General features: G+C 48.2%; 1 protein-coding gene and 1 pseudogene across 4 annotated transcripts in view; both read right to left on the bottom strand.

The window, feature by feature from the left end:
- The window catches only part of SVOP (SV2 related protein), an 86,734-nt gene that overhangs the window by 8,535 nt on the left and 50,765 nt on the right, over positions 1-27,434 (bottom strand). For all 4 annotated transcript variants that reach the window (XR_009497141.1, XM_059893559.1, XM_059893558.1 and 1 more), the window contains exons 8-13: positions 24,919-25,044; positions 22,931-23,059; positions 19,785-19,858; positions 7,864-7,940; positions 4,462-4,569; positions 756-867 (exon numbers count right to left, since the gene is read on the bottom strand). Coding sequence is in view for 3 of the 4 variants with exons in the window: in XM_059893559.1 (XP_059749542.1) it covers positions 756-867; positions 4,462-4,569; positions 7,864-7,940; positions 19,785-19,858; positions 22,931-23,059; positions 24,919-25,044 (626 nt within the window). In the remaining variant the exon portion in view is untranslated. The remainder of the gene's footprint in view (positions 1-755; positions 868-4,461; positions 4,570-7,863; positions 7,941-19,784; positions 19,859-22,930; positions 23,060-24,918; positions 25,045-27,434) is intronic.
- Positions 16,776-18,434, bottom strand: LOC132347626 (guanine nucleotide-binding protein subunit alpha-12-like; annotated as a pseudogene).

Genomic DNA, 27,434 nt, shown 5'->3' with positions numbered 1-27,434 from the left:
CTCGGAAGACCTGCTTTTATAAGTTCATCATTCTCCAAAGTTCCAGGCTGAGATGGTGGTGCCCAGGGTGGGGCACGGCTGGGGTGAAGTAATGTGAATAATCCAAAGTCCAGATAGGACCTAGTGGGGGCAGGAATTGAGCCAGGAACCAGCTGGACCAGGGAAAGGAAACTTCTCTCCAGTATTATGAGGATAATCCTGACCCCCAGCCCTCTGTTCCATTGTTCCCATAATGTCTTTGAATATCAACATTTCCAGATCTAAGTTACATCTCCAGACCTTTCACAGATCTCTCATCTGTGGTTCGGTCTGCGGCCTCTTGGAGAGCAACACAGGCCAGTTCCATGTTTTGAGGCTCTTGATAGATGGAAAAAATGGAGAAATGCCAAAAGGGGATTATAAAACAAGACCTTGAAATATTGCCATGGAACAAATGAACACTTTTAACCCATATATGAATTAAACAGCTATATGCATGATCTTATTGGGAGATGATGTCAAAAGTCTAAATGTAATGGTGTCGGAGCAAAATTTGGACCAAAGTGCCCTCCTACCCCCACTCCCATCAGAGGCCCCAACTTTGAGCCCAATCTGTTGTCCAGTTATGAAGCAGCCAAGAGCCTCAGGCTTAGTGAGGGGCTGGGGGGGATCCTTCAAGTACCCCAGGGGGTGTAATCCACAGTCTGCAAGCACAAAGACCTGACCACAAGCTGAGAAGTAAGCCTGCTGGCCAGAGATCTGAATTCACGACCCACCTTCCAACACAGATAAACAGCAGGAGGCTGCAGAGGGAGAAGATGACGAAGCACAGGGCCATGGTCTTCTTGCGGCCCAGGCGGTCGATAATCCAGAGAGTCACAAGGACACCTGCAAGGGAGCAGGGGAGCCATGGGAGGCAGCATCTGACGTGAGCCCCAATAACCCCACCTCCTGGTACCACACCCTGTGTAATCCCCTCCTCTTGAGAGTGGGCTGGACCTCATGACTCACTTCTAATGACTAGAACACGGCAGAAGTGATGGGATGTCACTTCTTTTTTTTTTTTTTTTGAGTCAAAAAATTTTATATTGGGAATTCCCTGGCAGTCCAGTGGTTAGAATTCTGTGCTTTCACTGCTGAGGGCCTGGGTTCGATCCCTGGTTGGCGAACAAAGATCCCATAAGCCACGTGGCATGGCCAAAAAAAAAAAAAAAGTTTTTATATCAATATTTATGACAAAAAGACTTACAACAGTGTAAAAGCAATCACTTAAAATTATACTTTCCATAAATGTCATTAATGTTACTAGATGTTGACAAACTGCTTAAAATGCCTTGAGGGACTTCCCTGGTGGTGCAGTGGTTAAGAATCCGCCCACCAATGCAGGCGACACGGGTTCGAGCCCTGCTCCGGGAAGATCCCACATGCCGCAGAGCAACTAAGCCCGTGCGCCACAACTACTGAGCCTGTGCTCTAGAGCCTGCCAGCCACAACTACTGAGCCCATGCGCTGCAACTACTGAAGCCCGCACGCCTAGAGCCCGTGCTCCACAACAACAGAAGCCACCACAACGAGAAGCACGCACACCGCAACAAAGAGTAGCCCCCGGTCGCCACAACTAGAGAAAGCCCACGTGCAGCAACAAAGACCCAACACAGCCAATAAAAAAATAAATAAATTTATTAAAAAAGGAAAAAATGCATTGAGTTATATGTCTACTGCAAAGTATATCCGTGAATCTTAGTCAGTGATTAGGATTATAGCTTTTTAAAATCAATTTATGCCAGTCTTCAAGACATATATCCATATGTCACGAGGGAGGTCACTTCTGAGATGAGCTTATGCAAGACTGACGTCTGTCTTGCTGGCACTTGCCCTCTCCCTGGCTCTTCTCATGAACTTGCCTTGATGGAGAAGGCCACCTGGCAAGAAACTGAAGGTGGTCTCTGGCCAACAGGCAGTGGGGAACTGAGCCTGTGGTCCAACCAACCCTGTGGAATTGAATCCTGCCAACAACCACGGGAGTGAGCATGAAGCAGACCCTGCCTCAGCTGAGCTTTCAGATGAGACCACAGACCCTGGGCCAACACCTCCATTGCAGCCTTGTGAGATACACTGAAGCAGAGGACCCAGGAAAGCCCAGGCTCCTGACCCAGAGAAAATGTAATAAATATGTGTTGTGTTAAGCCACTAAATTTTGGAATAATTTGTTACACAGCAGTGGATAACTAATACAGGCACCAGGGGAAGCCTGAATAGTGGCATTCACTGAAACTAGGCAGCAGACACCTGGGCTGGGGGTCAGAAACACGTAGGTTCTAAGACCTCATCTTGCCTCTAACTTGTCACGTGGTCTTACGTTAGTCCCTCGCCTTCTCTGAACCTCAATCTTCCTTTTTTTTTTTTTGGCCATGCCCGGCAGCATGTGGGATCTTAGTTCCCCAACGAGGAATCAAACCCATGCCCCCTGTAGTGGAAGCATGGAGTCCTAACCACTGGACCACCAGGGAATTCCCTGAACGTCAATTTCTTCATTGGAGAAGTAGGACTAAATAAAAATAACATTCTCTACCTCAGTAGAGGTGGTATAGCATATTGCTTGATAATAATAATAATAATAATAATATAATAATAAAATCTGGGCCAAGCACTTTTACATCTATTATCTCGTTCAATCATCAAAACAAACCTCTAAACTATAATGGAAGAGAATAAAGAAAAGAATATAGACATAAACACATATATATATGAATAACCAAATCACTTTGCTGTATACTTGAAACTAACAATATTGTAAATCAATTAGACTTTCATTAAAAAACAAAACCTCTACAAAGCATGCTAATAGCCCATTTCCCACTTTTATTCAATCAATACATTAAGTACCTACTGTGTGTCAGGAGCTGTTCTAGGAGCTTGGGATGTGTCAGTGAACGAAACAACAAAACAATACATGTAATAATAGGGAAGAAGAATCTGAGTTTCAGAAAGGTAAAATCATAGAAATGATGAATGCTTGAAGTCCCGAAAATGGCAGCTGACAATGCTGGGTTTAACACCAGAGGCTTTAATGTTACCTGCTAAGCTATATGGGAAAGATAGACAATGTAGTATAGGAGTGGACTCTGGGCTCTGGGGTGGGAACACAGGTCTTAGCTCTGCCAGCTGTAGGACACTCAGTGTCTTAGTTGGGTTTTCCCAGAAGCAGACCCCGGGACAAGGGTCCGAGTGCAAGGTGTTTACTTGGGAGGTCATCCAAGGAAGCACCAGTAGGAGAGTGGAGAAGTGAAACGGGGAAGGGATGCAACTAATAAGGGTGCATATCAAGCAAGTTACCACAATGGGAAATTGCTGCTGGATTCCACTGGAGGGCTCTGGGAGTCAGTGCGGAACGCGCACCTTAGAATTCTACCTGATAGGCGAGGAAATTGGGGTATTTATACACTGGTTGAAGGCTGTTCCCAGGTGTTAACTCCCTGGCACCTGCAGCCACCTTTCTTGCTTTTAGACACTGAGGCTTTCAATTCCTCCTGAGATAGCCCTCAGGCACAGAGATGCAGAAATTGGCAGGAACCATTTTTGCTACACCTCTCCAATCCTCAGTTTCTTCAGATGTAAAATGGGAATGATACTACTTCACAAGATTAAATGAGACCATAGCTGTAAAATATTTAGCACAGTGCCTGATATATATACAGTAAGCAATCAGTAAATACCAGATATTATTATTTTTGTAATAATACTATTTTTTTAAAGGAAAAAGATAGATCACCTTTGCTTTATGTGCAGGTTTGGATTTTTAACATCCCACCGATCCTTTCCAGTGTGACTGGTGTTGGGGAACAATTCTCCACGGGTCTCTTGTATTTCTGCACAGCTTGTGAGCAGAGGCACTAGCTGCCCTTTGGTTCCAGGCTAGCATTTCAAGGTTGTTTGTATAGCCAACAGCCTTGGAAGACAGAGATACTGCCTCCTTCTAGAGCAAGGGGAAGGTCTGTTTACTGCCCAATGTAATAAAGATGATGTCTCTCTCCAGGGCAAAGGCTGAGCAGGTTTCCGGCAGCCCATTATAAAAGATTTGGGTTCCCGAAGTGTGAGATGCCTGAGCTGTGTTGCAAATCCATTGCACGTGTAAGATTCGCCTGGACCCGTCCTCATCATCCCCATGGGACTTGGGGGCAAGAGGAGCCAGCACTAACATACTACTCAGGCTGCCTGCTGTGCCGTGAGTAATAGTCTTTTGTCTCTGACCCAGGGGTCTTGTGTCTTCTGCCCGCGTGTGTGTGAAGCTGGGCAGCTTAACTGGTTAGCCTTCAAACAGAGTAAAATGTCAGCCTCTTCACAGTTCTTGACAACTTGTAGCTAAGGGTTGAAAACAAATCCCCAGCTTCCCTTAGAAATGGGATTTGCTTCCAGGTGGCACCAGGTAAAGCCGCATTCCCAGGATGCCCTGCCCCAGCCCACGTGGCACAGGTCCCTCACCTGGGAACTCAGACAGGGTGGTCCACAGCAGGTCCATGTAATCCTCTTCACTCAGGTACTCACAGGCCAGGCTGCATTTTGCCTCTACCGCCTTCTTCCGGCTGGAGACTGGGAGGTGGAGAGAGAGAGAGAGAAAAAGAGCAAGAGGCATGCGCAGTCTTGGGTCGCAGCCTCCTTCCCCCCACGCCTCCTTCCCTGGGTATGATTTGGTTGGGATGCCAGGGAAGGAGCACGGGCTCAGGACTCAGACAGACTCAGGTGTGAATCCCAACCAGCAGTGTTAGAGCTTCATCTCTTTAAGCCCCAGGTTCCTCATAAACCTGGGGCTAATAAACCCCGGGGCAAGGTGGTTGAGACACTGAAAGCAGGTTGTGCATATGAATGTGCTTGGCCCAGAACTGACACATACTAGGTGCTTTTGTGGCAGACAGACTCTAGGGTGGCCCCAACGACCCCCACCTATATTATCTGGCCCCCATTACTTCCTTGATCCCACCTTCTCTCTCCCTTGCTCTGCTCATACTACTCCAGCCACACTGGTCTCCCTGCTGTCCCCTCAATACACAAGGCACTTTCCTGCCTCAGGACCTTTGCACTGGCTGCTCTCGTCCTCCATTGCACTTTATATATCCCCATGACTAATTTCCTCACCTCTTTCAAGTCTTTCTTTAAATCTCACCTTCTCACTGAAGCCATCCTGACCACCCCACTTAAAACTCTGACTTGCCCACGGCCCCTTACTCTGCCCCACACTCCTGACCTCCCTTACCTCGCTTTATCTTTTTTCCCCCATATGATTTGTTAGGAAATGGAGTCAAAGACTTTGAAATGGGTAAAATGTCCTGTCTTGTGAACCCTTATAGGTTATCTCGGCTTTCATGATCTTCAAGCTCTTTTACAACTTCACGTTACAGAATACCAGTGCAAATAATTCTTGTCCATAAAAATGCAAGCCGTGTCTGGTGGTGATGCAATTGATTATTGCCTTATGCACACTGCCAATTTTTGCCTCTAAGTGTAAATCCATTTCAGCTTTTCTGATTGCCTATATACATGTGTGTTTTGAATTCTCCTTTGAACCAACTGTAACCTCTTACTGGTGTTAGCAGACAATTCCCCATGGGTCTCTCATGTTCTCTGCCTGTTTTATAAGCAGAGGCACTGACTGCCTTTGTTCTGGACTATCTTTTCAAGGATTTTAGTTTAGCAAACAGCCTTGAAAGATAGAGAGGATCTCCCTTTGGTGCAAAGGGCAGGTTTACTTATGGCCTTTGAAGATAGAGCATCTTTCTGCAGAACAAAGAGCTGGCAGGCTTATCATCTGGTATAAAAGATCTGGGTGCCCTAAGTTCAGGGTTCCTCTCATAACACAATCCACTGCTCCTTCCCTATCACTTTCCCACCCAGGTGTAAGAGTGAGCTTTTAACACAGGGTGGCAAATGGGGTGGCAAATGACCGCCTGCACACCAAATCTGGTCCCCTGCCTGTTTCTGCCTGGCCAGCAGGCTAAGAATGGTTTTTACATTTTTTAATGATTTTTAAAATCAAAAGAAGAATAACATTTCATGACATAAAAATGATATGAAATTCAAATTTCTGGCTGTAAAAAAGATTTCCTCGGTGGGAATTCCCTGGCGGTCCAGTGGTTAGGACTCCGCGCTCCTCACTCTCACTGCCGAGGGCCTGGGTTCGATCCCCGGTTGGGGAACTAAGATCCCACAAGCCGTGCCGTGTGGCCAAAAAAAAAAAAAAAAAGGTTTCCTTGGAACACAAGCAAGGCTTGCCTGTTTACATATTATCCATAGCTGCTTTTCTGCTACAATGGCAGAGCCGTTTGGCCCACAGAGCCTAAAATATTTACTATCTGGCTGTTTATAGAAAAACTCCACCAACCCTTCCTCTATAACATCCCAATGGATCCCCTGCTTTGCTTAAGCAGGTCCACAGTTAGCCATGAAACCAAGCAGGAGGCTGTGGGGCAAACCCTGGGTACGAATCCTTTCCATGTCCCCCGTTTCTTGCTTGTAGGAAATAGGCTTCATTCAAGCCTCCTAGACCTTCCCTGAGTTCCAAAGGGCAGGTTCAAACAGTTGCTAATCAGGGAAGGGAGGGAATGCAGAAAAAGAGAAGGAGCTGTCAAGAAACAATAGTGCAGCCTTGGGGCAGAGTCCTGGTTCCTCCTCAGGGAATATACAGAACAATATCTTTGAGTTCTTCTGCAGGAACTGAGGCCCTCACCCAGGTTGAGGATGGTAACTTCAGGCTGAGCACAAGATTCCTGGAACATCACCCAGTTCCCTCACCACCAACCAATCAGAAGAAAGTCACATACCCTGCGGCCCTCCCCCCCACCAAATTCTGCCTCTAAAAACTTCTCCCCCCCCCCCCCAAACCATCGGGGAGTTCAGGGGTTTTGAGCACGAGTCACCCGTCCTCCTTGCTCAGCCCTGCCATAAACCTTTCTCTGCTCCAAACTACGATGGTTTCAGTTTGTTTGGCCTCACTGTGTGTCAGGCACAGGAACTTGTGTTCGGCCACAGAGGCAAAGGATTTAGGCTCAGTCAATACCAAACCCCGAATTTATAATTGAACTGCTTCCTCAGGGCAGTTAAGACTCTCCCACACCTCCCAGCGAGATGTGATTGTGCTGTATTATTAAAACTTTATACTAATAAACAAAACTATTAAGTCAGATTATATAGGCTTCATATGAAAAAGATAATTGGACAAATCCCGCAAACAGGCAAGAATTTGATCCCTTTATCCCCCATCCCGGGTTCAATGCTAGGAATCTAATATTCCCTTAAAGACAGATTGGTTTGAAGTCCAGACATCTGTATATAGACTTTGCTCTTTATTCATTCCTTTTGTCCAGTGCTTCCCACCTCCAGCTCCACAACAGAATCACCTAGGGAGCTTTTCAAACCCACTCATGCCTGGGCCCCACCCACAAAGCTGCTGATTAAATTGGCCTGGGCATTGTTTAAATGGCACTGCCTTTGTTGAAAAGCTCCCCCAGGTGATTCTGTTGTGTGGCCAGGATTGAGCTCCAACCTCATTCTCAGACTTGATGCACACGCAGAGGATGGCTACACAGGGTCACAGCCATAAAACTCAGGGCTGTACTTCACGGACCTCTTTAGGGGACATAAGATGTGATTCTGCTCTAATGTCAGGTCTACCGTGACAAGAAGGTCCAGGTTCCTACAGAGCGTCTTGGAAACCACAACCCAGCTCTTTCATGCTCAGATTTTGCAGAAACTTTCTCCCTGGAGTTTGTGCGAGGCCAGGCCCTGTGAGGGCAGAACCTGGGCTGGGGGTGTGTGTATGACCTCGTGTGTTGGAAGCGGGGAGGGGCGGGAGGGGACGGTGTGAACTGCTAAAGGGCTGTTGATACTCACTGCTGCAGACATCTCCTGCTTGGAAGAGCTCAGTGGTGAGCAGAACTAATCCATAGTAAGAGAATGCATTGGAAAACCTGCCAGGAAGGAAGCAAGAAAGGTAAGGAAATGATGGGAGAAATGCAGGTCCCCATTCCCTAACCCCTCTGGAAGGACTTGCAGTTTTAGCAGCAGAGACTAGGCTTTGGGCTCAGGCCACACTGGGCCTTTGGGGGGCTTTCCTGGACCGCTTGAGCAGGAAGATGGCTGGTACAAAGCATAATGATGTGATAAAGGGAAGTGATCCTGTGTCCTTTGAAAGATCAAGAACTGAATTCTATCACAGATAAAGCTACCTCCAAGGCTGTTCAGTCAACCGGTAAAAGGAGGGGAAAAAAATGGGGGAACCAAAACTTGGTAGAAAACAGTCATTTTGACAGATGTCAACAGATGTCAGGGCTTCTGGGTTGAGTTGAATAGGGAGGAGGAGGGAGATATATTTAATAATATAGGTAGCCCCTACTTTTTCGAAAGTTTGCTTTACTGCACTTCGCTTTTACGAAAGACCTACATTAGTACCTGGTTTTGCTCGCCAGAAGAAATCCGAAGAGGATTTTCACTTTTTTTTTTTTTTTTTGATTTTCCCTTTTACAAAAAAAGGGAAAAGCGAAAATAGCATCCAGCGCTTATTTTATAGAGGCAGCACTTGCCCCAAGCAGTGAGAGTAGCGCCACCAAGCTCCTTTCCCGGGAACTACACTCAGCACCTCAGCATCAAGCTGCCATTAGCTTTTTTTTTTTTTCAATTTATTTTATTGAAGTATAACTGATTTACAATGCTGTGTTAATTTTGGCTGTACAGAAAAGTGATTCAGTTATACCTATATATACATTCTTTTTCAGATTCAAGCTGCCATTAGCTTTGAACTGTGTCTATGAGCATCTGTGCTTTACCTCCATTTATTTTGTTTCTTTTATTAGCAAGACATGTCCTCAGGTAATTACTTCTCTTTATGCCACTTCAGCTTAGGAAAGCTTTCATTGCAACGCTCTACTTTTGAATAGCAGGGGTAAAACTGTAGGCAGAACTGGGCTCCAACTTTGCCCCTGCATTCCTGAGAGCTACATCAACTCACCAAGCATTTATTAAACACCTGCTGTGTGCCCAGTCAAATGTGGAGTCTGCAGACTTCATGAGCATTTCAGATCAGAATGACGCAGTTAACTAATTCCCGACCGTCCTTGGAACCAGAATACTCGAGTCTGTACGGCCGGAATATTCTCATCCTGTGGTACAGTTATGTGGGAGCTCAGTCATAATCAGAAGCCGATGATTACTTTCCTTGAGTTACAACATGCGCTCGCAAATGTGATTTCTATAGTATTCTAAAATTAGTCTCTAGTTGCTTAGTATTTAAGTAGTGTCAGCCCAACAGAATCACATGCACTCAAAGATAGATGCTCTCAATTCTGTTTCCCCACCTTTTAAAATATCCTGCCAGCTCCATACTTGTACTGGGCACACAGCAGGTGTTTAATAAAGGCTTGGTGAGTTGATTCAGATCTCAGGAATGCGGGGGGGCAGAGCTGGAGCCCCGCGCTTTGTATTATCAAAGCTTTCCCCTCCTCTTCCTTGCAGTTGACCTCTTTGAGGACACTCCCCTGCTAATTAGCACCTCTGCTCAAAGGTGAATAGGAAAAGTGAGAACTGTTGAAAACAGGACACATAGTCTCAACCCGGCTAATTTTGTGCACTGTTAATGCTGTAGGAAATACAGCATTAATGGTAGAAAGAATTGAAAGAAGGGCTGAAATTTGACTAGCTGTGGACTGTAAGGTAATTACTCACTACAAATGCCCTCCAGCCAATGCCAAGGTTGTTATTTAAGAAAAAGTGGAACAAGAACTGAAAGTTCTAAGAATGCCCATGTTGACCAAATCAGTGGTTCCCAAAATACTGGCCTTGTGCTGCTGGTGGTACCCAAGGCAATATGAATGGAGAGGGGGATAGATACAGAAAAAGTATTAAATCTCTTTGTGAAAAAAACAGATTCCTTTACGTTTCCTTTCGATTCTTTAATTGTATCTCAGTCTTACTTACGGGCTAACGAGTCCCTAACACCTCCCCTCTCTCTCTCTTATTTTTTTTTTTTGTAATTTAAGGCAAATTTTAACAGATTTATAAAAGTCGTATATACAAAATACGTTTAAACTAACCCCCGTAGCTATACAATACACTTTTTACACTGCATCATGTATCTCTTAACCTGGAACACAGCATCCGTAAACCGAGGCCTGTTCCCCACTGTCGGTGCCATTATGGGGGCGGGTGTGGAGCTGCAGCGACACCCCAGGGGTGGTGCCAGTGACCTGGCACTTGGCTGTTGCCCTTGAATTTCCTTTCTGAGTGTAGAGACCCTGGAAGAGCTCAGAGCTCCGTTTCTGCAGCCGCCGCCGCCTCTGATCGCCCCTGCGGCCCTGCTCCCTCTGCGGGGTCCCCCACGCACTACAGGGGCCACAGCACAGCACAGCAGAGGACGTGGCAGAGAGGAGGGGGCCGAGCACACAGCACTGAACTTCCTGGCGGCAGTGGTGTCAACAGAGAATAACATGCCTGCCAATTTTAGCTGCTTCGAATGGAGTGAAGGAAAAGACACTTGGAATGTTTTGCCATTTGTATAACAGGTCAAAAGGTAATGCTTTAAGATCCTAGAGATGGGCAGACTCAATAGAGATCTATTTTAAATTTCTCGATAAACAGGCTTGTTAGAGAATCTAACAGTTAAGATGATGGGGAGAAAGTTTCACAGGCTGCCCGTGAGCACTCCTGGAGCGGGCCTCGCCCCCTGCTTCCACAGACTCCGCAGCGAGAGCTCTGGCCACCTGTTTGCAGGTGAACCTGGAAAAGGTGCCCGGGCTCAACCAGAAAGCTTGGGTGAGGAGGGAAGCCATGGAGAACCAGCTTTGTTAGCCTGACTGTCAGATCAAGGCTGGTTCCACGTTTGTGATCTGAGTTCCAGAGTCTCCTAGGTGACAGTGCTCTCTGCCCACCGTGGGCACCGACCTTTTTTGAGGGCAGCTTGACAGGCGGTGGTGGGGAGACCTCCAGCGTCACCCCGAGGCTGCGGGAGGCTTCCCCGGGGGCCCGGGCACTGAACGGAGCGGGTGAGGCCCCAGGGCAGAGGGTTCACCTGCACGGACACGTGGCGGCTCCGTGAGATGCCTTAGAGCGCCCAGGCTGCCACGGCGGCACACCGGGCCTGTCACCACTCAGGGTGGGCGCTGCGCATCACAAAACGGGGCCTCCTGGAACCCCATTCTCAGTTCCTTCCTGACTGGAGAAATTCTGAAGTTAGCTGAAAAGCTGAGCCCCTGGACCAGCACCAGGAAGCACCAGAACCCAGAGCTGAGGGCCTGTTTCCCATGACTCACAAGGGTCATGCCCTCAGCTGCCCCTACATTGGACTTCCCTCGGCCGGACTCTGGGTCAGCCTCACCAGGTGGGATGCGCGGTCCACGCCTCCCCGGTCACCAGAGCGGTCTGGCTCTGCGACCTGCCGGGAAATTCAGTCCCGCGGGAGACCTCCACCTTGACTGTGAATAGCTGGGGTTATGTTTATTTGGGGGAATTAATCAGCTTCTGAAAGCACAAAATAAAGTGAATTCAGTGTTAATAAAAAGGCGCCTGAGTGACAAGCCTGGAACAGACAGACCAGGACGACTGTGAGCCCGTGCGGCTCAGCCCTGTCTACACTCTGCTGGGGGTGCAGAGTGCCGGCCACTCGCCCGCCCAGGAGGAAACTCGGGCTGGTCCAGGAACACCCAGTAGCTGCTCTAGTGTTTCACTGTGGTTTGTGTTACACACACACACACAAAAGAAAACCACCAGAATAAAAACACTACCTTCATAACCAGATCAGAAGCGGAGAACCCAATTTCCAGGGGGAGCCAGGTGTGCGCTTCTCTGTGAAGCGAGCCAGAGGGCCGCATTTACGGCAACAGATGCAAAGTCTTCGGGGCCCTGTAATAAGAACCTCACAGTGACGTGCCAAGGTCATTGCTGGATTTGAGGAGGAGGAGGGAGTCACCAGAGGTCAGGATGGGATACAAGAGCAGTTCCCTCCTGTTCTCAGCTACTCTACACCCTAATTACAGGCTTCCGGGGAGGGCCCTGCTGCCTACCAGGACTGTGTTTTGGGGCAGGAATCTCATGGTCTATGTCTGAGTTCCACCCCATTTCCTACCCCTTGCTATACTCAGACGCCAACTCCCAGGAACGTCCATCCTGCCAGGAGGTCTGAGAACTCACTCGGGCCTGGCACCATCCCGCTCCTTCCCGTTGTAACCTGGGGCGGGAGCCTCGCGTAGGATGTTCCCACGCTGAGCAGCGCTCCACTCTCCTAGGGGCTCGCGACCACCGTCAGGGTCAGCAGAACCCCTGCAGGTGTGCGGTCCACACCGAGGAGCCGCTCTGGGTGTGAAGCATCCCGTGTCATCCAGCGAGAGGCAGGCACTGGGGGTGCTTCAGGCAGGTAGCAACTTGTTGTGCTTTCAAGTAAGTTTTCACCTGAAGAGATGCCGACATGGTGTGGAAACCAAAACCACCTATTTCGATATGCCATCCCGAGCACCAGTGGACACCCAGACTCTAAGTTCTAGCGGGTTCTGGAGGGCGAGACCTGGCAGGAGAGCAAGGGCCCATACGAGCAGCCGGGCCTTGCGTGACCTGAAGTCCTCCTCCAGCAGAAGGCAGGAAACAGACACCGACAGTGGGACCGAGGAGGCGGAGTGGCCCTTCCACGCCCCACGGGCTCCACTCCACCCACAGCGAGTCTCACCACTTCCCTGAACTCAGCGCGTACCACGTGCCACCTGCCGTTAAGGGCCGTTAACACAGCAAGTGCCGGCCTCTGAGCCGCCTTAACCAAGCAGCTCTTTCCTCTGGGGATCCGCCATCACCTTCTTCAGGGCCCAGGAGGTGCTGCACAAATGCAGTCAGTAAAAGCAGCCCCTGCTCGGGGGGGCTGAGCTCTCAGCCCTCCCAGCTGCAGGCCCAGCACCAACCTTGGCACCAGGGCCCGCGCCCGGAACGCCGAGTCCGTGAAATGCAGGAATCCCACACGCAAGGCCCACCTCTGCCAAGGGCTGCCAGGCAGACTTTAAAAGGGCTTGTCTTCTTCTTCAAACAGAGCTCCCTAAATTTCCAGGCATCACTGAAGAATGAGGTTGCTGCGCGCATCTGATGTGCCTTATGGAGAAGGTGAGGTCAAAAGGCCCGAAAGGACCACCCGACACACAGTCGAAAGCTTAGTGGGAACTTCTGCTCTTCACTTAAACCACAACAGAAAACCCAGCATCACTTTCTTCCTGAGGCAGGTCGCAGGTCACAGTGAGGGGAGGATTCGGGGGCCATGACGTTGCAGACCACAATTCCAGCAGCCTGGAGGGGGTCCTCCACGGTCCTCTGCTTCGTGGCTCCTGACCCCGGCTGCATAGCAACCACGCAGGAAACCAAGAGTGCGTCCATGTGATGCCTGTACTGCACGGTCTCTGAGTGGCTCAGCCCGGGGCTTTGCAAAGCCCCTCACGTGATCAGACTGCAGCGCCAGAGCTGAGCATCGTGATCTAGTCCAACTTTTACAAATGGGGAAACTGGAACCCAAAGAGCTTGGCCCTCAGCCACGTGGATAATGATGAGTGCACATTTCTCTGGGGTGAAGGTGCCCTTCTGCCTTCCCCACTGTGGGCAGTTTAGGGGCCCACACGTGGACGCACACAACGCCTACCTGGGCACTGGCCACTGGACAATACATATGTGCCTTCTCTACATGAGAATCCTGAGCTCCATGAGCTCTGTCGACTGGGAATGGTTCACACTTTGCGTCAGTGGTTTCTTCGTTTTGTGATGGGGACAGTCACCCCACGGGGTTGCAGAGAAAGAGTTCCCACCCTTCCCTTCCCTTGGGCTTCCTCCAGCCTCCGGTCTCTGGACACGTCCACGTCCATCACCAGGTCCTCTCCTCGGGCTCCCAGGTCTCAGGGCAGCAGGTGTGTCTTTACGTGTGTTTGCCGCTGTTCCTTGTCCTGAAGTCGTGTTCCAGAGGCATCCACTCAGCACAGTGTTGGTGACAGCGCTCCTGTGTCCCATGTGGAAATAAAAACCTTGATCGACAAGTAATGAACCTTCAAGGAACATTAGGGTTTGAGTTACCCAACTGCTCTGAATTTTGGGGACTGAAAAATTAATGTTGGCTTGGCTTCGAATGCTGAGTTGATATTTTCTATTAAGCAAAGGAAAATTAAGGATTTATCTTAATAAACATCCAGAAACTGAAGGTGGTCAGATCATCAAACCAGCCCCTACTGCCAATGCTAAAATGCTGTGCAAAGTGTAAGCGGCGAGCAATTCACTCCGACTGCTCTCATCCTAACGGTGCCTTTACTCACAATACCAAGTTAATGTCTGTTCCCAGGATGCCCAAGTTAGTCAGTCATAACTAGTAATCTTGTTTCAAGATTATTTCCTGATCTTGGAGTTGAAATAAATGGACTCATTTTTATCAAAGAAGTAAAAAAATTGCAAGAATAAGGAGTCTAGAGATCTCTATAAATTACAAAGCTACAACGCAATATCTTTGAAACAATTTCTCTACAAGCTGAAGGGTTAAAAAAAATATTTCAGTAAAAAACGGACATGTGTCCTTATGTGAGGAAAATATCTTAGTTTGAGGAAGTTTATTGTTACACTTTTGTAATAATAGATGAGGCACAACTATCTCCTGCTTCTCCAACATCTCAATAAAAAAAAGACAATAATCAAGGGTAACAGTGAAATTAAAATAAAATAAAATAGAAAAGCCTAAGGTTTTGGAGAGAAAAGTGACTATAATCTATGTGTAGAAAGGCTGTAAATGGTTTCAGTTGACCTTGCACAGAGCGATCTTCTTCTCGGATGCCGACCAATCACGGAATTGAGGGCCGGGAGCCTTGCAGGACTAAGTCGTCCACTCAGCTCGCCGTGAAGAAAGGGGAGCCGAGCCTGGCCGCAGAGGGGGAGAGCGGGTCAGTTCTTGGCCGGGCAGGAGCCCCCGCCTAGGGCCGTCCCCCCCTGCTTCCCAGTCCGCTCGGCTTCCCTGTCTATACCAACTCGCTTCCGCCTCTGAAAGCAAACTAGCAACCGCGTCAGAAGGTTTAAAGGACAAACAGCGCTTGCCGACCATGCTGACCCCAACTCGCCAGCAAGCCTTTCAGACGGGCACCTCTACCCGCTACGCCGACCGCGAGGGCCGCCGCCGCCTCCTCCGCCAGGGCCACGGGGAGTGCTTCCAGGCTGGTGAGGAAGTGCGTGGGTCCCGACACACGTGTGAGACCTGGAACCCGGCGGGCGAGGAGCGCTCTTGCCCCAGGACAGGGTCCTCTGAGCAGTGACAGCGGGGTCTCGGGCCGCCCTGACACAGCCCATTGAGAATGTTCTTTTTCCTTTAAACCTCGGTCATCGGCCCCGACCCCGGGGCACATCCTTTCAGTTTATGAAGAGCCATAGAAAGCAGTACAAAAACAGCAACTTTTCTCCAGCCAAAAGAAAGAGCCGAACCCCCAGCAAACATCCACAGGAAGCTTTGAGCGCCCAGAGAGACAGGATTTCATGTTGTCTCCTCATTAAAACCCTGTGATAACAAGGCTGACTCAGAAGCAGTTTTTTTCCTCCCTTTCCTTCTGGGTCAGCATCTGCCACAAGATCCCTGTTTATCTGCTGGGTGAAGGCGAGCGAGCCACTCACCAGGGACACAGGACCGGGAACAGTGTGGCCTGGGGATGGGGCCCAGGGACGGTTACTAAACCACAGGAACATTCTGGTGCCACTGACAGAGGAAGCTTTTTTCTCTTTTAAATGCTAGGCAGAATCCTCAACACGCCAGACACTTTTGAGTAGAGTCATACACAGCGGGGACCAGTTTGGAATGCAATGTATTTTTTACACAGTGAAAGACACCTGGACAGAGTAACCGGACAAGTTAACTGAGTGCAAGATTGACCAGCTCGCGTCAACATTCACAGCCTCTGCAGTTTCACTCAGAGGAGATCACGTCCGACAGTTTTCCTGCGACTTGTGTCTGTTAGTAGAAGCGAGAGACCTTGATGAGAACCTCGATTCTCGGCCGGCCACCGGAAGGCAGCGCGGAGCCCAGCGGCGTTAACGAAGGCTCTGCTGGCAATGCCGCCAGCTCTCGAAAGCCCCTGAGCGGAAAGGAGCTCTCCGCTTCCTCCGAAGAAGGAAAGGCTCCCCGAGGCCGACTGCAGGTGTCTCTCGGAGACAACGCCTCTGCAAGGCCAGTTGGTTTAAGTCTTTGCCGAGGGGCGGGGAGGGTGGGCACAGAGGCAGCAGGCACTGCCCTGTGCAGGGGGGAGGGGGCCGTTCACGGCAGCGTCCGTGTGCACACCTTCCACCCCGCGTCCTGTCGTGTCGTGGGGTGATCTGACAGGGCGGGAAGAAAGCGCAGGTTGTGGGGACATTAAGTCAAGTCCACACCGCCAGCTCTCACTCCCACCCTCTCATCTAACAGCCGGGACCCACTGGCACAAGAGACTTAAAAGGCAACGCGCTCCCCTGGGGAGGTGGCGGGGACAGCCCGCGATTCACCTCCTTTCACCTCCTACAAACCTCCACCAGGCAACGCTCCTCACCAAGCACTCGCGAGTTAGAGAGAAAAGCCATCTGCAAAGACGTCGGGTTTTGTGTTTCTGTCATTAAAGACAGAGCACGCGTGCACACACACACAGTCCTCAATTACATTGTGTCAGAGAAGGAATAGTTTCTGTAAAAAGAAAGAAAGCTGTATTATTTGGCATTACACATTAATACCAAAGCGATCGCTGGGGTTTTCAGTAGTTTCACTAGTCCCCAGGATTCAGTAGCTAACATCAAAGTGTCACGTCCTTTGGCCTAGAGCGCGGCGGCGTGGTGGGTCTCACAGCATCCCTGAGCCAGGTGTTGAGGGCACGGATTCGGGAAACCCGCTCCGGGACACCGGGGAGATCTGGCCTGTGGCCGGCCAGGCTGCTCAAGGACCACAAGAGTGAGGGGCATCCTCTTTCATTGCAACATAATATTCTTTCAGGTTCTCTTGCAGGATGGTGTCCTTCACAGCGTGAAACGCGAAGCGGATGTTCTCCGTGTCTATGGCAGTGGTGAGGCGGATTGCTGCGATTCCATCTCTTCCGGTTGAAATACTGGACCAGGTAGCACTGGACGTCCTCCAGCCTGTGGGGGTCGCCCTTGAAGTCTGGGAAGTGCTTCTTCTTCTTCTTTTTTTTTTTTTTTAATAAATTTATTTATTTAATTTTGGCTGCATTGCGTCTTCGGTTGCTGTGCGCGGGCTTTCTCTAGTTGCGGCGAGCGGGGGCTGCTCTTTGTTGCAGTGCACGGGCTTCATCATCCCGGTGGCTTCTCTTGTTGTAGAGCATGGGCTCTAGGCGTGGGGGCTTCAGTAGTTGTAGCACGCGGGCTCAGCAGTTGTGGCTCGCGGGCTCTAGAGCGCAGGCTCAGTAGTTGGGGCGCACGGGCTTAGTTGCTCCACCGCATGTGGGATCTTCCCGGACCAGGGCTCGAACCCGTGTCCCCTGCATTGGCAGGCGGATTCTTAACCACTGCGCCACCAGGGAAGCCCTGGGAAGTGCTTCTTGAAGCTGATGGTCTTCACTTTCTCCACCAGGAGGTCCATCTTGTTGAGGAACAGGATGATGGAGACGAAGAAGAGCTTGTTGTTAACGATGGTCTCAAAGATGTTCATGGACTCCGCCAGGCGGCTGGTGCGCCTGTCCTCCGTGAGGACCTGGTCGTACTCACTGGACGGGACCATGAACAGGATCAAGGTGATCCCATCAAAGCACTGGAACCACTTCTGGCGCTGAGACTGCTGGCCGCCCGCATCCACCATCTTGAAAGGTATTTTTTTAATGACAAAGTCATGATTCACGATGCCCTTGGTGGCCTTCCTCGCCAGCAGGATGTCCTGCTTGCTAGGGAAAGTAATTCAGCTGGCCAATCCGGTCCAAGTTATCCAGGAAGTACTTCACTGATTCACCCAGCTGAAACTCCCTCCTCCGGCTGGCTGAAAGCTTCCCTGATGCCAGAATCCCTCCAGAGCGCGGTCAGAGCAGGTACATACAGCTGAAAGGCGGCAGACTCCACGGGCAGCCCTGCTTTGTTCTCAGAGGCCATGAGGAACATCCCCTGCTTCTCATTTTCAGAATACTGCCAAGGAACACCAAGCCTGTCTCGTGCATCAACCAGAACCCTTGAGCCCTTGAGGATGTTGTTGAAGATGGTGTCGCGGAACTCGAGAAGCGCGCTCTGGTCGAACTCGCGGCCGTGGACGATGCGCATCTGCTTGAGGAAGGCGGACCTGCCGCTCTCGCAGGGCCCAGCGGCGGGATCCTGACGAGGCGCCGCACGGCGCGCAGCTCGCGGTCCAGCCCCGCGTAGATGTCCCGGCTGCGCCTGCGCTGCCCTGCCTTGCGCTCCGCATCGCGGGCGGCGCTGGCCTCGGGCGGCAGCAGGCAACGGCTGAGGATCCGCACCGCACCGGACATGGCTGGTGAGGCCATGGACCCCGCGGCGGGCGAGGCGGCAGCCGGCCACTCCCTCACGCCGCGTCCGCTGCCGCCGTCCCGAGGGCCCTCTGTCTGGCTCTTAAATACAGTGGTTCTCCCCTGGCAAACCATCAGTCTAGCTACTTTTTTTTTTTTTTTTGGCTGCGTTGGGTCTTCGTTGCTGCGCGCGGGCTTTCTCTAGTTGCGGGGAGCGGGGGCTACTCTTCCTTGCGGTGCGCTGGCTTCTCATTCTGGTGGCTTCTCTTGTTGCGGAGCACAGGCTCTAGGCGTGCGGGATTCAGTAGTTGTGGCACGCGGGCTCAATAGTTGTGGCTCACGGGCTTGGTTGCTCCGCAGCATGTGGGATCTTCCGGGACCAGGGATCGAACCCGTGTCCCCTGCACTGGCAGGCAGATTCTTAACCACTGGGGACCCCAGGGAAGTCGCAATCTAGCTACTTTTTACTGTATGGTCACTTCTCGGTATCCGTGGGGGATGGGTTCCAGCACCCCCTGTGGATACCAAAATCCTTGGATGCTCAAGTCCCTCATATAAAATGGCATAGTATTTGCATATAACCTACACAATCCTCCCATATACTTCAGATCATCTCTAGATTACTTATAATACCTAATACAGTGTAAGTGCTATGTGAATAGTTGCTGGTGCACAGCAAATTCAAGTTTTGCTTTTTAGAACTTCCTGGAATTTTTTTTTTTTTCCATCTGTGGTTTGGTTGAATCCATGAACACGGAACCCGAAGCTACGGAGGGCCACTTTTTTATCTTTAAAAGTGACTTCTGGGGGAGGGATGGACTGAGAGTTTGGGGTTAGTAGATGCAAATTATATCATATAGAATGGATGGACAACCAGGTCCTACTGTGTAATACAGGGAACTATATTCAATGTCCTGGGATAAACCATAATGGAAAAGAATACGAAAAAGAATGTATATATATGTATAACTGAGTCACTTTCCTGTACAGCAGAAATTAATACAACATTGTAAATCAACTATACTTCCGTAAGAATTAATTAATTAAAGCAACTTCTGTCTACGGCCTGCAATTAAAGTTTTTCCTTAAAGCAGATACACAAAGTTTCCTTTTAAAAGACATTTATCTGAGTAAAAAGTGAGTCAAATTTTAAAAAAGGCTAAGAAAATAATAGTATAGAAAATAATTTTAAAAGGCTAAGAAAATAATAATAACAGGATAACACACAAGTCAGGAAAGTGATGCTCAGTTTTGCAAATGTTGCTCAAGATGGAAGAGTTCTCTGTCCTCCAAGTTAAAACCCAAAACAGGGCGCGGAGGAAGGGGACCCGAGAATCAACAAACAGCTCTTACCATATAAACCACAGCAGCAAGGTTGTCCATCTAAAATGGGGTGTGAAGAGGTCCCTCATTTTGCCTCGGTCTTCCTGTTTCAAGACAAAGAATACCATTTACTCTCCTCCCCCGCGGATGTGTGGGCACCAGTTGGTAGCCTGAGACCAGTGGATACCTGAGGCTGGGAGGGAGGTTTCTGGTGGGCTGGACACTCACGTTCCGGGAACCCGGGACTCAGATCCACGGCACTCAGCCCCCCAGCCCAGGGAGGCCTCCAGCCAGGACTCAGCAATGTCCAGAGGTGGAGACATTCCACACCCCACCCCAACCTGGAATCCTGGAGCCGGGAAGCAGGCCCCTCAGGCTTGGCCCCTCTGAGGCCTCTCGGGCGATCCCATGGACCAGGGAGCAAACAACCAGTCCAAGATGCCGCCCGCCATTTCACACCCTCCCCACCCAAAGCCAGCTCTAGGTCAAGGTGACAAAAATTTATGTGCTGAAAATCAGTTCACCAAAAGCCAACTTGCCAAAAGACCAATTAGCTAAATGACTCACTTGCCAATTTTATATAATTTACTAATTTATCAAATCTTTGCTTTACAATGTTCTATTTTAAAACATATATTCGGGGGGGGGAGGGATAAATCGGGAGATTGGGATTGACATATACACACTACTATATATAAAATAGATAACTAATACGGACCTACTATATAGCACAGGGAACTACTCAGTACTCTGTAATGGCCTATATGGGAAAAGAATCTTAAAAATAGTGTATATATGTATATGTATAACTGATTCAGTTTGCTGTACACCTGAAACTAACACAACATTGTAAATCCATTATACTCCAATAAAAATTTTTTAAAAAGCATCAACAAGAAAAATAATTTAAAAAATATATTCTATGACTGGGATTATCTTCTTAGATTTATTTAATGAACATATTATTCTTAGCAGTTTGAGAAGTGCTCACTTATTTAAACATGCTAAAAGTTTTTTTAAAAAACATTATGGGGCTTCCCTGGTGGTGCAGTGGTTGAGAATCTGCCTGCCGATGCAGGGGACACGGGTTCGAGCCCTGGTCTGGGAAGATCCCACATGCCGCGGAGCAACTGGGCCCGTGAGCCACAACTACTGAGCCTGCGCGTCTGGAGCCTGTGCTCCGCAACGGGAGGGGCCGCGATAGTGAGAGGCCCACGCACTGCGATGAAGAGTGGCCCCCGCTCGCCACAACTGGAGAAAGCCCTCGCACAGAAACGAAGACCCAACACAGCCAAAAATAAATAAATAAATAATAATTTAAAAGATTATGGGTTATAGGTGGTTTAATCTACCCATGAATATTGTCTTTGTGAACAAAAATATTTTGTAATATATTCTTGAATAAAAAGACTACTCATTAATATGCTTATTGAATATATTTGAGCATGTTTGTATTTATTGACTATATTTTAGAATAGATTCATTCATTAATATACTTAATGAATTCATTAATATAGTTATTGCGGGATATATTATATGTGTTAATATAAACACAGGAAAAATATATTCCTATGTATTGATATATGTATTAGCATATACATAGGAAAAATCTATTCCTATTTACTAAATATATTCAAAAAGAATAATCCTTAAAACACGTTTTTGGTAAACTGATACATTGGCAAGAAAAATTGGCTTTTGGAGAGTTGGTCTGCTTTCTGGAAAATCCTTCTCTTCTCTTTTTGGTGATGGGGGGTTCACCACCTTCTTGGAGCCTTCCTGGACCTGAGAGAACTCTCTCTCTGGGCCTGGCTGCTCCTGGCTGCATCAGCTATGCACCTGCCCCAGTGACCTCCATAAAGCAACAACAACAACAACAACAAAAAACAGGCCCTGCTGCTGGGTACCCTGGAACACAGAGAGGCCCCTGCGGCAGCAGCTCCTTTCCAAAGAGACGCCCACGACTGGAGCATCCAGGCTTGCCACTGTCACTTTGCAACACACATTTGAAATCACTGTATGCTTTCTCCATCCGGAGCATCTTCCCACAGGAGGGACGGGGGAGAATGCAGTCCCTCCCCAAAGGCAACTAAATGAGCCTCCTGCACCCCAGACTCTCTGGGATGCCCCCTACCCCAACCCTGTGCTTCCCAAAGCAGATTTGGGGTATGTCTCCTGGTTTCTATGTTGTCAGACCCTGCCTAGCACTTCCTCTCAATCTGGTGAAATTCCATTCAGTTCTTTTTGCCTAATATAGAAACAATCAGAAAAATGATATTATTTTTAAAAAAATAGGGCTTCCCTGGTGGCGCAGTGGTTAAGAATCCGCCTGCCAATGCAGGAGACATGGGTTCAAGTTCCCTGGTCTGGGAAGATCCCACATGCCGCGGAGCAACTAAGCCCGTGCGCCACAACTACTGAGCCCGCGTGCCACAACTACGGAAGCCTGCAGACCTAGAGCCTGTGCTCCGCAGCAAGAGAAGCCACCGCAATGAGAAGCCCGCACACCACAACGAAGAGTAGCCTCCGCTCGCCACAACTAGAGAAAGCCCGCTGCAGCAACAAAGACCCAATGCAGCCAAAAATAAATAAATAAATAAACTTATAAATAATAATAATGATAATTTCCTCGTAGGGTCTGTTGTTTGCTTAAGGGTATTTGTGATGTTTCTCTAAGCCACATGGCTGATTCTTGAAGGCAGGGACTGCAGCCTTTAATCTGGCTCCCTTCTCCCCACTTGCACCTGCAGTAAGTGCTCATCAATTTGTAGTGTGGTGGATTCCCTGATGGTGTTGCCTGGGGAGCGGTGCACCATCCATTAAGGATGTCTACACAGGGGCGGTTTGGTGTCTTGGATCTAAGTGTATCGTGGCACTTTCTAATGTGATTTTATTGTCAAGCCTTTGCCGATCAATCACATTTGCTAATCAGACTTCATGGGTGTTGAAAGATGAAACTGAAGCAGGAGTAGTTACGGGACCCATTACGGGACATTATATTGCATTTCTCTAATCACTTCTCCAGGTGGTACTTTTAGGACTTGGCAGTGAAAATACACAGACTGAGGTTGCCAAATTCCTTTTGCAGATCCTGCCCACTGCACCCCTCACCCACTCACATGCACATGCTCCCAGCACGTGCAGCAACATGCACAGTCAGTCCGCCAGGCACTGACCTGTCTGGAGATGATGAGTTTCCCCAGAGGCATGGGGGCTCCGTTTTCTGTGGCTATCCTCTTTAAGGTGGCGATGGCCTTTTCCTGGTTTCCGGACAGCACATCATACCTTGCACTCTCTGGCAGCCACTATGAGGACAGGAGACCGAGATGTGGCCAGTTAGGGCAGAACAGAATGCTCGGTCACAGCCATACACTCTCATGTGTGTGTGGAGTCCTTAAGGCCGGAGGCTCTGGGGCCAGAAGCCTGGCTTCAAATCCTGGCACTGCCATTGATTATAATGGCTCTGTGACCTTGAGCAATAACTTGACCTCTCTGTGCCTCCATTTCCTCATCCATAAAATGGGGATAATAATAGAACCTCCCTCTTAGGGTTGTTGAGAGGATTAAATGGGATAATCCAGACAAAGTGCTTAGCACAGTGCCCGGAATGGGTTAATATATCTGTTCCTGTTGCCGTTGCTATTACTGTAATTTGGTGCTGCTGAGTTGCAGGTGACAGCTGAATTAAATTAAGACTGCCACCAAAAAAGAAAAAAAGTCCACCACTCTCACCATCATCATCATTATCCCTATCTCTCAAGAAACTACACCTCACCTGTGTTTAGAATCGTCTTGCAAACTCAGTCTAAGAGACAGAAAGAAATCAGAAAGACCTTTAGGCCTACTAGAGTCCCAACCCCAAGTGACTAGATAGAGATCTCTCCACAAAACAAAGCAACAGCAATCTGTGAAATGAGAGAGTATGAGACTTGGAGTCAGAAGATTTGGTTCAAATGAGTTCTACTGTTTATTTGCTGTGTGTCTTTTGACAAGTCAATCAACCTTTCTGGGCCTCAGTTTCCTCATCAGTAAAATGAGAATATAGCAGAGATTGCTAGCATCCATTAAAATTCATGCTTCCCTTTCCATAGTATAGAGTTGTCCTTGGATATGGCTGCCCAGCCAGAAACTACATTTCCCAGCACCTCTTGCATCTAGGCATGGCCACGTGACATGCTTTCACCAATGGCACGAGAGCAGAATATTCCTGGCCAAGTTATTTAAGTATACATCTCTACCTGCCCTTCTTCAGTCTACATGTAGAAGATTCCAAAGCCCTAGACAGTGGCAGAGCTACAAGCTGGAAGGAACCCTGGGTCCAGAATCACACTTGTCAAATAGAAGCACCCATTCTGGACTGTTCTGTGAGTGAGAAATAAACTCCTATTGTGCTAAGTTACTGAATGTGTAGGCTTTATTTGTTACAGCAGCTGGTATCATCCTAACTAATATAGGGGTTCATCATAGTCCTACCTCCTGTGGTTATTGGGAGGAATAAATATGATAATGCATATAAAGAGCCTGGCATAGGGCCTCTACACTGTTATGCTAAGTAATTATTAATACCTATTGTCATTACCAGTAATTATTATGTTATTTATCATAGATGAGACCTACCTCCCTACAGGCTTATTTTGGGGCCCACTGGCTGTAAAGCATTTCATGGATGTGGTCTTCACATGAAATGATAAACGTGTGGTCTGATCTCGCTGTGTGTGGGGGGTAGTTTATGCAGAGATGAGACGGAGGGATCATTTGAGCCCTTGGACCCAGCCATGCCTGAAGCCAGATATTTAATATTCTATCATATGTCTCTTTCACTCAAGCCAGTTTGAACTGGGTTTTGTCACTTGCAACTTAAGAATCCCAACTATTCCAAATACACTCACCTTAAGTGTAGCTCTTGTAGTGCGGGGAGAGGGAGCAAGGTATCCCCCATCCCCTTGATATCTCCCTCAAGAATATCCCAGCAGTGTCTGCCTGGAGGAAACCCAACACCCCATACTGGGCCCACCCCAGGCCCTGTTCCTTTGTCTCATTTCCTGATTAAAAGAAATAATCTTAAAAGTGGCTTTGGTGCCCTCCTCCACACCCTCCCCACCAAAATATAATGAACGGCAGGAGACCAAGTAACAAAGGCTGAGATGTCTTAAAGGATACCTACAAAACACAGAACAGCAAAGAGGAGGAGTGGGACAGCCGAGAGGATGAGCAGCCAACGCCAGCCCAGGCTGGGCATCACAAACACAGCCAGGACAACCTCGAACACTGTCCCGATGGCCCAGAACACCTGGCATGGGAGAATGGGGGTCAGTAATGGGGCAGCATTGGTCAACACAGTGAGCGATTTCAGGATCATTGTAGACAACGTTATCCGTGTGGGTAAGGGGGTCCTTGGGGGTCAGGAAAGTCAGAATGGCCATCACTTTTCCTGTGGCTCATATGGTTGGGCCAGGGCCTCCATGTTGTCTATCTCCTGAGGGTACCATCCACACTGTATGATATTTGCATGGTGCCCACTGGAGTGTGCAATGTGGCAGCTCTGGTTAAGGAGATCAATATGATCAATATTGTGTGAGGCCAGTAGAGTAGTGGACACATTGGTTTTTGTCTACTCACATCCATCTCCCTTGCCCAGTAGTGCCCCGGTATCCTTTATCAGAATTGTCTCTCCCCTGTGGGGCTGAATATCTTCTGTCTGCTTCTCTGAATCACATTCCATCCTTTTCCACCTTGCTCTTTGTATGGACTGCATCCACAGTCCCCCTGTCCTCTGGCTACACATTGGGTGCAGCCAATGGGGAGCCCCACAGGAGATGGGGAGGAAAGAGGGATTGGGGTGCTTATTCCTCTGGCTTCTTCTCTGCAGGGTGGTCATGGGCTGGCTGCATCCCTTGGCTGAAGGTCACAGCTCCTTTCCAAGAGCCTTTGCCATACAACTCTCTCTTTCTCTCTCTCTCTCTCTCTCTCTCTCTCTCTGGGCTGCTAATTACTCTCTCCCTTTGCCCCTTCAGGGACCTTATAAATAGTCCCTTTATGAAACCCTCTTCAGCCAAAGCAATCTTGAGGGAAAAAAATGGAGCTGGAGGAATCAGACTCCCTGACTTCAGACTATACTACAAAGCTACACTCATCAAGACAATATGGTACTGGCACAAAAACAGAAATATAGATCAATGGAACAGGATAGAAAACCCTGAGATAAAGCCACGCACCTATGGTTAACTAATCTATGACAAAGGAGGCAAGGATGTACAATGGAGAAAAGACAGTCTCTTCAATAAGTGGTGCTGGGAAAACTGGACAGCTACATGTAAAAGAATGAAATTAGAACACTCCCTAACACCATACACAAAAATAAACTCAAATGGATTAAACACCTAAATGTAAGACTGGACACTATAAAACTCCTAGAGGAAAACATAAATCACAGCAAGATCTTTTTTGACCCACCTCCTAGAATAATGGAAATAAAAACAAAAATAAACAAATGGGACCTCATGAAACTTAAAAGCTTTTGCTTTTAAGCAAAAGCAAACTATAAACCGCAAAGGAAACTATAAACAAGACGAAAAGACAACCCTCAGAATGGAAGAAAATATTTGCAAACAAATCAACGGACAAAGGATTAATCTCCAAAATATATAAACAGCTCATGCAGCTCAATATTAAAAAAAACAACCAACCCAATCAAAAAATGGGCAGAAGACCTAAATAGACACTTCTCCAAAGAAGACATACAGATGGCCAAGAGGCACATGAAAAGCTGCTCAACATCACTAATTATTAGAGAAATGCAAATCAAAACTACAATGAGGTATCACCTCACACTGGTTAGAACGGGCATCATCAGAAAATGTACAAACAACAAATGCTGGAGACGGTGTGGAGAAAAGGGAACCCTCTTGACTGTTGTTGGGAATGGAAATTGATACAGCCACTATGGAGAACAATATGGAGGTTCCTTAAAAAACTAAAAATAGAACTACCATATGACCCAGCAATCCCACTCCTGGGCATATACCCAGAGAAAACCGTAATTCAAAAAGACACATGCACCCCAATGTTCATTGCAGCACTATTTACAATAGCCAGGTCCTGGAAGCAACCTAAATGCCCATCGACAGACAAATGGATAAAGAAGATGTGTCACATATATACAATGGAATATTACTCAGCCATAAAGAGGAACAAAATTGGGTCATTTGTAGAAATGAGGATGGACCTAGAGACTGTCATACAGAGTGAAGTAACTCAGAAAGAGAAAAACAAATATCATATATTAACGCATACATGTGAAATCTAGAAAAATGCTACAGATGAACCGGTTTGCAAGGCAGAAATAGAGACAGAGATATAGAGAACAAACGTATGGACACCAAGGGGGGAAAGCAGGGGTGGTGGTGGGGGGATGAATGGGGAGATTGGGATTGACATATTATACACCAACATGTATAAAATAGATAACTAACAAGAACCTGGTGTATAAAAAATAAAATTAAATTAAGAAAAAAAAAGAAAAGAAACCCTCTTCAAATTATCCTAATGTATGTTGTTTCCTGCTGCAACCTTGAGTCTACAACTATTGTCCGTTCCAAAACATCGTCCTTCATCTTCTCCATCTGGGAGCCCCCAAGAGCCTTCCTAAATCCCCTTTTGCTTAAAGTAACCACAGTCCAT

The sequence above is a fragment of the Balaenoptera ricei genome, chromosome 14, assembly GCF_028023285.1.
Source record: "Balaenoptera ricei isolate mBalRic1 chromosome 14, mBalRic1.hap2, whole genome shotgun sequence".
Taxonomy (NCBI): Eukaryota; Metazoa; Chordata; class Mammalia; order Artiodactyla; family Balaenopteridae; genus Balaenoptera; species Balaenoptera ricei.
This window is presented reverse-complemented; position numbering and strand designations above follow the sequence as displayed.